Here is a 12,466-nt window from a genome sequence, read left to right as displayed (position 1 = left end):
TATAATCAATAAAAATCTGTACATCACACAGAACGTTCTCAAATGATATAGGATTTTCTGTAAAATATATAACAAAATGTTGAAAAATGAACGGAGTTATTTTCTAAAGAAAAGATCATTAGCGTGGTTCTAGTATTTAAAAAATGCGAAATCGGCGCCAAAGTTTGTCTTCCAAATTTCAGCCATCTTGAAAGATGACAACGAAACACGGTTGGTAATGTTGGAACCAGCCTTATTCCTTAAATTTATAATCGACTCTGCCATTTTGTAAAACGGACGAATTGACATAAAGGTCGCTCGTTTGTCGGAAAGCTTTATAATTCCACTCATGAGTTGTAAATAATCTTCAAATAAAAGTTTATTTCATAAAGCCTGATTATGTAAGTTGCCTGAAAAACCCTTTTTTTATATTTGAAAACGTAGATTCACATTTTTTCTCATTAATTTTTGTTTTAGGGCTCGAAGCCGCAAAGATAGTGCGGGGAAAAGCGATTCTGAAATCACGGATAAGGAAAACAAACGAGAACGAGGCAGGGATAAGGAAAGAAAGAAACGTGCTGCTTCTTCTTCCAGCAGTGGCAGCAGGTAGGAATAATTTTTAAAAATCATTTCTCAAATTATTTGTCTTTAGCGTAACCAACTTTAGCGGCTCCAAAATGTCGAAAATATGTAGCAAAAACGGAATTGGTGGGTTTTTCAAAAAATTTCTTGGTGTAAATAGCAATTTTTAATTAAAATCTTGGCCCATTCTGTTATGCTGGATGCTCTGGATTGAAATTCGTTATTAAAATTGTCGACGGTGTATGATTAACATAACCTCAAAATACTCTGTTTGTTTGAAGGTGAAACAAGGAATTGTATAAGCTAAAGATATAAATTACGAGAGATAACAATTACAAGATAAACTTTGTGGAGAGCATGAATTTCTTCACGCTTCACTTATTTATGTAAACATGTAGCGACAGAAATTGATTAAAATTCAAATTTCTTATCATTTTTAAGCGCAAGCTTTTGAGGAAACTTCGATTAATTATGTAAGAATGATTTTTGAAAATGTAAATTTCTTTCGACTTTATTGTAAGGATTCGTAAGAATTTTGTAGCCCACCTGCCCCTATCTCCTTACGTAAAATTTGATATATTTTCACTCAATATATCATTAATAATTTACCGTAAACGTGATTTCTAAAGCTTTCAAGCGATCTCATCAAAATTTCAAAGAATTTTTCATTTGATGAGGTTTCACAGATTTCAACTGATTTAAAAATATTTAAAGAGTTTGAAGAAATTAGGCTTTTAGGGATTTTAAGGAAATAAGAACGATTTCCGCGGATTACAAAGGATTTTAAGAGATTTAAAAAGAAGTAGCAGGATTTTAATTGAGTTTCAAGAATTTCGAGGGATTTTAAGAGAATTCGAAATATTTCAAAAGATTTCACGGGATTTCAAAAGGACTTTAAAGAATTTCAAAAGATTCTAAGAGAATTCGCAATATTTTAAAAGATATGCATTTCAATGGATGTTAGTAGATACCGAAGTATTTTTACGAATTTCAAAGTCTCGCATGGGGTTTTAATAATTTTTCGATGATTTGAAGGGAGTTAAAGATGTTTTGAAATCTTTGAAAAGAAGTTACAAGATTTTAAGAAATACCAAAGTATTTGAACGATTTTGTAATGTCTGCAGGGAATTTTAGTAGGATTTCGATTATGTGAACTGGGTTTCAAAGGAATTGCGAAGATTTCCACGAGATTTTAAATGATTTCAAAAGATAACGGAAGTATTTTTACGAGTTTTGAAAGGTTGAAGTTTTGAAATATTTCAAAGAAATTTCAAGGCATTTAGAAATATATCTAAAGAAGCTGTGGGATTTTAATGAATTTCAAAATATTTCGAAGTATTTTTACGAATTTTGAAGGTTCGCTGGGAATTTTACTAGAATTTTGAAGATATGAAAGGATTTTAAGAAATTTGAAAGAATTTTAAGAGAATTGGAAATATTTCAATAGAAGTCACGAAATTTTAATGGACTTCAAAAGATATCGAAGTGCTTTTTATGAATTTTAAATGACCACAGGTGATTTTATTGGAAATTTGAAAAAAAGAAGGGATTTCAACGGATTTTAAGATATTTTAAGAGAAGTCATGAGATTTCAAGGTATTTTAGTACAAATCACGAGATTTCAAGATATTTTAAGAGAATTGGATATATTTCAATAGAAGTCGGGGAATTTTAAAGATTTTCAAATGAAATCGAAGTATTTTTTTACGAATTTTGAAGGTCCGCAGTTGACTTTATTGGAAATTTGAAGAATTGATGGGATTTTAAGATATTTTAAAAGAAGTCACGAAATTTCAAAGTATTTTAAGAGAATTGAAAATATTGCAATAAAATTCGCGGAATTTTAAAGGATTTCAAATGATGAAGTAGTTTTTACGAATTTTGAAGGTCCGCATGTGATTTTATTTGAAATTTGAAGGTTCTCTGGGTATTTCAGTGGAATTTTAAAGATTTTAAAGAGAATTTAAAGAATTTTAAGAGAATTGGAAATATTTCAATATAAGTCATGGAATTTGAAAGGTTTTCAAAAAACATCGAAGTGCTTTTTACGAATTTTAAAGGTCCACAGGTGATCTTATTGGAAATTTGAACAATTGAAGGTATTTTAAGGTATTTTAAGAGAAGTCAAGAAATTTCAACTTATTTTAAGAGAGTTGGAAATATTTCAATAAAAGTCGCAGAATTTTAAAGGATTTCTAATGATATCGAAGTATTTTTTACGAATTTTCAAGGTCCGCATGTGATTTTATTTGAAATTTGAAGGTTCTCTGGGCATTTTAGTGGAATTTTAAAGATTTTAAAGAGAATTTAAAGGATTTTAAGAGAATTGGAAATATTTCAATAGAAGTCACGAAATTTTAATAGATTTCAAAAGATATCGAAGTGCTTTTTACGAATTTTAAAGGTCCACAGGTGATTTTTTCGGAAATTTGAAAAAAAGAAGGGATTTCAACGGATTTTAAGGTATTTTAAGAGAATTGGAAATATTTGAATAGAAGTCTAGGGATTTTAAAGAATTTAAAAAGATATCGAAGTATTTTTTACGAATTTTGAAGGATCACATGGGATTTTTTTGGAAATTTGAAGATTTAAAGGGATTTTCAAAGGATTTTCTGAGATATCGATGGATTTTAACAGATTTCGAAATAATTAAAAAGAATTTATGAGATTTTAACGGATTTCAAAATATTTAAAAGATTTCAAAGGATTTTAAGAAATGACAATAGATTTTGAAATATTTAGAAGAAAATCATGGGATTTTAAGGATATCGGAAGTATTTTTACGAATTTTGAAGGTTCGCGGGGTATTTTATTGCAACTTTGGAGTTTTGAAGAGACTTTAAAAGATTTTAAGGTAGTTTAAGAGAAGTCACGATATTTTAAAGGATTTCAAAAGATTTTAAGTCATTTTAATAGATTTCAAAATATTTCAAAAGAATTTACAAAATTTTAAAGGATCTTGAGTGATTTGTAGATTTTAAAGGATTATAAGGCATAGTTGAAAATGACAGAAGGGTACACTTTTTAAAGAATTTCCAGCAATTTCCACACTAAAATCACATATTTTTTCAGGAATTCGAACAATATTAAGGGATATTTTCTCATATTTTCTAATTCTTTCTGTAAATTCCATATAATTCAACACAAAGTGACATTTTTAAATTTGCGCTTCTTCAAAGTTTTATGTCGAAAGAAGAAAAAAGAAAGAAAGAAGAAAAAAGTTTTTTTTCTTTCGTTCTTTTCCTTACGATATTTTCAATATAATACATAATTATCACAAAACTCTGACCTTATGTCTTTGTAGCCTCATTATCTTTAAATATATTTTTTTAGGCTGAGTTTAGTTTTTAGCCAAATTACACCAGCACAGTCTTTAAGTTTCGCTGCATTTTAAACTTATCGAAACAATTGACAAATATCTGAAAATTCTCCTTAATTTTGTTCGAATCACTGATTTTTTAAAATAATTTATTAGGAACTATTACTAGTTTGAATCAAATCTGTATTCGGAGTGAAACAATATCTAATTTCATATTAGCATAAAAAAATGTTTTGCACAAAAACTATTGAAATTAACCAATTTTTCACCCTGAATTCAGATTTGATTGAAAACAAGAATAGGTTCTAACTATATAGAAAATGTGTACATAATTCTGGTATTTATGGAGTGAACAAGGCAATTCAATTTTAAGGTTGGGTCCCAGTTCCTACGCCCTGAAAGCAATTTCAAGAGATTATATACATATTTAATTGGGGGGGGGGGGGGGGGGGGGGGGGGGTCAACATTAATGGAAACTACCAAATCGTAAAAAATTGTAATCACAGATATTTAAACTAGCTGTAACCTTAATCTACTATTATTCAGAGTTGCTAAAAGACCTAGAAAAATCATGGAATTTTTAAATTGTATTTAATAAACCTGGAAATTAATGAAATTAAAAACGTTAAAGTCTTAATAATTTAGTATTTCGTAGCGAATTATTAATTTGAAAATTGGAAAACCTAAGGAAATGGCAAATATCAGACAAAGTGTAAGCATTAAATGAAAAGAAATGGAAGATTCAATGGTAAAAGCAGATATAACTAGAAGATTTTGAAAAATAAATTCGTGAACTGATTAAATTTTGATAAATTTCAGACCATTTTATTAGTTCTTGCGATCTAAGAGTTTTATTTTTACTTTGTTGAAAAGCATGGTGGCCGCTGGACCGAGAATTGTATAAAACCGTGAATTTATGTCTTATCCAGGAAATTTACAAAGTTGTAGAAAAAAAAATATCCTTCCAACTTTGATTTTAAGCGTTTTTAAAATATTGAATTATGATATCATTCAGTTTAGACTGCGTTTTTTCGAAATTCTTTTAGTTTAAAAATGTTCCATTTTAGATTGTTAATTTTTAAGTGTAAATTTGAATTCAACAAATTTAAAAATGCAGTTTTAAAGATTTAAACAATTAAAAACTAGAAGCGTTTAAAATTGAAAATTTGTGGTAATAACATTTTTGTTTTATCAACTGTAAATATTAATTTATTAATGATTCTTTAAATTGAATTGTACTTTGAGGTTTAAAAAGTAAATAATGATTGGTTGTACAAGACGATTCGGAATCAGTTCACAATTTTAGAATGTCCCGATTTCAACGTTAAAAATTAAACTGTTTCAATTTGCAAGTCTTTAGTTAAACAGATGTAAACGCCCTATTAAAAAATTATAATATATTTTTTATTTTAAAATAACTTCAAAATAATATATTTATAATTAAAGGCTTTTAGTAAATTTCAAATATAATTTCACTTTAACATATTCAATTTTTAAACCATGCAATTTGAAATTTTTCAATTATAAAAAAGCATTGTAACTTAATATTTAGAAATATCTGACTGATCATTTAAAATCAGTAATTGTAAATTAAATATTCAACACAAAAAACTAAACTTTGAACGTTACAATTTTAATTGTTTTATTTAACCAAATTTAATTTTGAAGTAACAAGCAACAAAATTTAATTCTTATAATGTGTTGAAATGGACAATTTTCAAAGAAAATTAAAATTCTAGATTTTAATAGGGAAATTTTCAAAAAGATTTGAAATTTCGGATTTAAACAGAGAAGTTTTCAATTTCTAATCAATTCTGAGGTGAAATTAGAATGTAAAATTGCCTAAAATGGTATAATTTTGAACAGTTTTAAATTCATTTATTGATTCTTCCATTTAGAGCATTGAAAATGATAACATGTGTTTATATTTTTGGAACTGAATCTGAATCTTTGAATTCTGCAATTTATAAAAGTTAAAATTTTGTAACTTGACAGTTTAACTAAATTTAATTTAAAAAGTGTTAGTGGCTTCAGTTAATTTTTTACATTCTCATTCATGAGAGTGTAATGTAATAGTCCAAATTTTCTATGTCTGGTGTTTAACGGATTTTTACGTTTCCGCACTCACAGAATCCAAAAATCATAAAATTTTATCGGTGTCTGTATGTCTGTATCTATGGTAACCTGAATGTTGTAGCCACGCTAACTTTTGAAGGATTTGTGTTATCAAGTCAGCCTTTGATACACTTCTTATAGTTCTCAAAATGAAGGCTAAGTTCGTTAAGCAGATATTTCCGACCAAAATAAAAAAATTTAGAGCAGTTTCAAAATTTGAAAAAAAAATTTTTTTTCAGTTTGAAATTGTTTGTCAAAGTTTCTTATACATGGGTAGAAGACTTGCAAAGTATCCAATTAAAATTTTTTATTTTGATGAAGATTAGAAAAGTTATATACTTTTGAAAATTCTGAAAATGTTCAGAGAAATAAAAAAAATATATTTTTCTAAAAGATTAAAAAATTTCATTTCAATTCATCACTAGATATTAAATATATTTAGAAACTATGTCAGCTACATTTTTCGATCAGACAACAATTAAAAAAACTTGATCTTTTTCAAAATTGGAATAAAATTTTTTTATGAGTTTTAGAAATTTTTGTCAAATTTTCTGATGCGCGTCAAAAAGAATTGCAAATTATCCTAATTACATTTTTAAATTCGGTAAAACATCAAAAAGTTATATGCTTTTCAACATTTTGAAAATTGTCTAAAAAAGGAAAAACAAATTTTTCAATAGGTTCAGAAATATCAATTCCAATTTCTATTAGATGTAAAATATATGTTTTTCTAAACTATTATCATGAAATTTTGTAATTAGACAAAAGTTCCAAAAGTTGGATCATATTCAACAATATGCAATTTTGATTTTTTAAGAGATCCATAAGTTTAAAACGTTATTTTTAGTAGATTTTAACAAAATTGACAAATTATTTTGATGAAGTTTATTAAGTGGACACGAATTATCGATCGCGAAGCGCGAGTTTCGTAATGTGAATGTACTCGCCAAAGCCGTAGGTGCTTTGAGAACCTTCTTTAAAATCAAATCGAAAAAAATGCAGTTACAATTTATGGTTGTAATTCCTCAGAAGTTTAAGTCACAGTTTTCGATTTAAGTTATAGTATTTACAATATTTTAAAAATTTTACTTAAAGTGTACGCATCAAACGTACGAAAACGAGCGCGATAGCGTACCCGCGCGCTCAAACTTGGCGTTAAGCGCCTCGCGCGCAACGCATAATGAGAATGTGCCCACGCAGCGGACATATTTTTTTAAATATCATTGACCATGAAAAATGTTTGCGAACCGGGAAATGACGGGGAATTTTTTTCTTTGCTTAAGACGGCCACCCTGAAAAAGTTCAGAGTTCTTTTTAGATTACTATTATTTTCAAATGTAATCTTAACCTTTGCATAAAAAGTTGGACTATAATTGTTCTTAAAGTAATAACAAAAAAATTATATTGTTATTATTGCAGGATACTTTTTTCACTTTGGTAAAATTGTTTTGAGTTCATTTTGTAACAATTCATTTTAATTGACTGAATTAAAGAAAAAAAGTAGACATGGAATTTAAAAAAAATAAAACCTGGAAAAGTGACGGAATCTTGTAACCAGAGTCTTGTAGCAACCCTGTTACTTCAATATTGACAATTTTCGATGATTAGAACTTCTCTGGAAGTTGTTGACTCTTTTTTATTTCCAATTGTAGTTCCTCTGACAGCAGTTCAACATCATCGAGTTCCAGCGGTGGATCCAGTTCGAGATCGAGTTCTTCATCAAGTTCCTCTACCAGTAGTTCAGGCAGCTCCTCTGGAAGTTCCCGAGAAAGGGCTCGAAAGCGTAGCCGAAGCAAAAGTGCCGATGCACCAAGGAGGCACGAGAACAAAGATAAAGAGAAGGACAAGGAGCGCGAAAGGGAACGAGAGCGCGAGCGGGAACGCGAGAGAGAGCGGGAACGAGAACGAGAAAGGGATCGTGAGAGGGAAAAGGATAAGAAAAAGAGCAGCAGTAATGCTGTCGTTGAAAAGCCAAAGCCCAAACCACGTTCCAGGTACTTGGAAAGGAAGAAATTTCCAAATTTCCATACAATTTATAAAGCCAAGCTTTTGGTTTCTGCTACGGACTCTAAACTTTACCTCAAAAGTGCAATGTTTTTAAAGAAGCTGACGATATTTTGTCATTTCTAATGATAAATTGAATTTCAGGTCACCGTCTCCTCGAAGAAAACGTCGAGAGCGTTCACCCATCCCGAGGCCCACGAAAATTCACATTGGTCACTTGACCCGCAACGTTACCAAGGAACACATTATGGAAATCTTTTCCACTTATGGAAATATCAAAATGGTGGATTTCGCACTTGACAAATTCCATCCGACCCACGGAAGGGGTTTCGCTTATGTTGAGTTTGAAACTGCCGACGAGGCTGAGAACGCCATGAAACACATGGACGGAGGCAAGTTAAATTTATGATTCTGAATATACTAATATCATTAATTAGACCATCTGGACATAATTTAGAATTAATTTTCAGGGTGTCTAGTGACCTTGAAAACCTGGAAATCTCCTTGATTTTTTCACGAAAACCTTGAATTTTATTTATTCTTTTTTTTTTAACAGTAATTTTATCGGTATGCGAAGAGTAATTTAAATCGTTTAGCCTATTATGAAAGAAACATCTCGTTTAGAAAATATCTTGCTGCTGATTTTTTTTTTATTCTTCAAGATATAATTTATCTTTTGTTTATTACCGAATAAATAAAGAAATTTCCAGGCACTTTTTGTTGAGGTGTTCAACTTAGAAATTATAAAAATTGTTAGTTTAAAATTTCGATGTTAATTCAGTTTCAGAATTAGAATAAGCCATTGCCATACAACGGATTTTTCGAGGGGTTGAGCACTCGGTTTTTGAGTACAAAAGATTTTCCAAACAGATATTCAAGAAAGATTTTATAAACATTTCAAAATATTTCACAAAGATTTCAAACATTAAAAAAGGCGTGTACAATAGATTAAAAAGTTCGCTCAAAAATTCCCCAAAGATTTCGAACATTTCATAAAGAATTGGAACATTTTACAAAGATTTTAAAACTTACAAAGGAGTTTAAAGATTTATAAAGGGTATATTAAACCACATTTCTAAGATTTCAAAACATTTAAAAGCTTTTAAACATTTTCAGAATTTGTTAGGAAATATCAAGATTTCACTAAGATTTGTAATAATTTAAATAATTCTAACGAATTCACAAAGATTTCAAAAAATATCTCAAAGATTTCGAAAATTTAGCTAAGATTTCAAACATTGTACAAATATTTTAAAACTTTCAAAAGATTTCATAAAAGTTTCAAAGATTTCATAAAACATGCATAAAGATTTCAAAACAATACGAGAATTTCAAAGTTTTCAACAAGGGTGCAGTACACCAGATTTCAAACAATTTCAAAGATTTTAAACGATTTAAAACTGTTTGAAAAGATTTCAAACGATTACAAAAGATTTCCGAAAGCTTTTTCAAGTATTTTAAAGAATTCTTAAGGATTCAAAACATTTCAATAATTTCAAAGATTCCAACAAGTACACCAGATTTCAAAAAAATTCAAAACATTTAAAAGCTTTTTAATGATTTCAAAAGGTTTCAACAAATTTGAGAAGATTTGAAAAGATTCTAATCATTTCACGAACAAAGATTAAAGAAACATTTCGAAAAAATTACAAAGATTTTAAAAAATGTCAGAAAGTTTTCGTAGATTTCAAAGATTTCAGCAAGGGTACAGTAAAACAGATTTCAAAGATTTAAAAACATTTCAAATATTTTAAACGATATCAACATTTTTTTATAAGATTTCAAAAGATTAAAAATATTCCAGTGATTTCAAACGAATACAAAAGACTTGGAGAAGATTTAAGAATTTCAAAAGATTTCAAGCCATTTCAAAAGGTTTCAACACATTTGGAAAGATTTCAAAAGACTTAAATGATTTTAAACAAACGCAAAAGATTTCGCAAACAAAGATTAAAGAAAGAGTTCACACAGATTAAAAATATTTCAAGCATTTTAAAGATTTTACAAAAGCTTTGTAAAATGCCAAAAGATTTCACCGAAATTTCAAGCTTTTACTAGAGTTTTTAATACTTCACAAACATTACAAAAGATTTCACAAAGATTTGAATGATTTCAAAGACATTACAAAGATTAAAAAATATTCCTAAAGATTTTACAAAGACGACTCATGTTCGCAAAAAATTAAAAATTTGTTGTTTTACGATTCGGCTTTTTTTTAGAAATTTTTGGCCTATAAAAAAGGAAATGGCTCATTTTTTACATGTATGATAAACGTTTATTTCATTATTTGATGTAAAAAGGGAGAGCTGAAAAATTATGATTTCTTGACCAGGTAAACCTGGAAAAGACCTTGAATTTTGTTCCTAAGAATCGCTAGATACTCTGATTTTAATTCAGTCCTTATTACTAGTTTTAGAAGTTGCAGTTTCGTTTATTCAAGCCTATATATTTTCTATTTTGAGATGATTATGTTCATCCGAAACTAAGTGGAGAATGCGGAAAATGTACCTCTTAACAATTAAAATAAGAATTAAAGAATAATGAAATTAAGTAAGAATTAAATTAAATAAGAATTAAAATTAAGAATTAAAATATTGTTTATAAGGTAAGCCGACCATTACTGGGAAAACGTAAAAAGTATGTCCAATACTGGGACAATAATAAATATCGTTGATTATTTTTATATTCCAACATAAATTATAATAATAAAAATATTCTATTATTTTTCAAGTTCTATTAAATTTGTTACCACTATTTATTTTTGTCCGGACAAGTTATACATTTAGTGAAAAATAATGAAAAATATTCCTCAAAGTGTGTGAATGTACTGCTACAAAATTCGCCATTTTTTTGTATTTCAAAACTTTCCTCGTGACTTTTACAGCATTTTATTATTGAAATTTCCTCTGCTAAAAGAAAAAGTAATGTTTTTGCACATTTTTAATACGTTTAAGAATAAAATTCATAACTTTATTCGCGATTTGATTGGATAACTTATGAATATTTTAATATTCATAATTTTCATCTCATCATTTTTCTCTCAGTTTTCCGTCGAAAAAAATGGTAGATCTTGAAAAAGGGCGGGCGATCCTGGGTCACGCTACACAGTGGGGGAAAACAAACTTATTTATTTCAAAATAACTTCCAGCCCACAAATATATACCGATTTGGACGAATAAAAATTGGAATAAGCTGATAAGATTTCTAAGAGTGTTTTCTTGTCTGATTTTTAAAACAGGCTATCAATTTTGTTATAAATAAACAAATATGACGACAAAAATTGCCATTTTTTCTATTTGACGTTCCCGGTGCTCGTCAATAACACGAAAATTGTTAAAATCGCCTGAGTCTCATAGAGTAACATTAGTTTAAGATATTCCAACATTGTATAATAAACAAAACAATTTTTTATGAACAAATTATTTGTTGAAAGGCTGTTTTTTACGTTTTTTGAAGTTACATTGCAAGAAATTTGGATAAAAACAATATAATGATGAAGAAATTTCTTCTTGAGATTATTATTGCTAATATTAAAAACAAATTCCATAAACAAATGCATCAATCAGCCATTTTTCGATAGAAACATTCGTTTTTTTCTATGTCATTTTTTTTTTAATTAGATACTTTATGATAATCTTAGAAAACTTCATAATTTGTTGATTAATCTTATGTTTTTTTTAAAACAAATTTAATAAGAAAATGCATTATTCGGGCATCTATCGGCAAAAAATAGTTTTTTTTTTGAATGCCAGTCCTTTCAGTTGGGAACTTCATGACAATTTTAGCAACATTCATAAATAGTTGATAAATTTTATGATTTTTTAAAATCATTTATTAAACAAAATCATAAATAAGGCATTTGTCGAAAGAAAAATTCGTTTTTTTCTTCAATGCCAGTCCTTGCAGTTGGGAACTTTATGACAATTGCAGGAAAATTCATAAATAGTTGATAAATTTTATGATTTTTTAAAAATAAATTTAATTTGAAAAATCATAGATAAAGCAATTGTCGAAATAAAATTTCATTTTTTTTCGATGACAACTTTTTTAATTGGGAACTTCATGCTAATTTCAGAAGAAATGTGTCATTTATTGATCAATTTGATGATTTTTTCAAACATTTTTACTAAACAAATGCATTGTTGGGACATCTTTCGACGGAAAATTTTTTTTTTTTCGATGTCAGACTTTTTGCTTGGGATCTGCATAGTAAATTTAGCTAAATTCATGATTGCTTCATAAATTTGATGACTTTTTTAAACGAATTTATCAAACAAATGCATTATTCGGACATCTGTTGCGGGAAAATTTTTTTTTTTACTTTAGTCTTTTTAATTGGGAATTTAATGATAATTTCATTAACACTCATACTTACCAGGTGTATACATATGAAACCGGTATTGCCATTTAGCGGCCAGTAGGCACACTTGTAGGCACTGTCGGAACTTACCATTTGTGCTAATTGGC

General features: G+C 28.3%; 1 protein-coding gene across 1 annotated transcript in view; it reads left to right on the top strand.

Moving 5' to 3' along the window:
- The first annotated feature begins 245 nt into the window (after nt 1-245).
- Nucleotides 246-12,466, top strand: part of LOC117174675 (RNA-binding protein with serine-rich domain 1) — a 15,595-nt gene continuing 3,374 nt past the window's right edge. The window contains exons 1-4 of the mRNA XM_033363971.1: nt 246-380; nt 457-585; nt 7,648-7,989; nt 8,144-8,391. Of these exons, the coding sequence (XP_033219862.1) occupies nt 379-380; nt 457-585; nt 7,648-7,989; nt 8,144-8,391 (721 nt within the window). The 5' untranslated portion in view covers nt 246-378. The remainder of the gene's footprint in view (nt 381-456; nt 586-7,647; nt 7,990-8,143; nt 8,392-12,466) is intronic.

The sequence above is a fragment of the Belonocnema kinseyi genome, chromosome 6 (assembly GCF_010883055.1).
Source record: "Belonocnema kinseyi isolate 2016_QV_RU_SX_M_011 chromosome 6, B_treatae_v1, whole genome shotgun sequence".
NCBI classification, from domain to species: domain Eukaryota; kingdom Metazoa; phylum Arthropoda; class Insecta; order Hymenoptera; family Cynipidae; genus Belonocnema; species Belonocnema kinseyi.
This window is presented reverse-complemented; position numbering and strand designations above follow the sequence as displayed.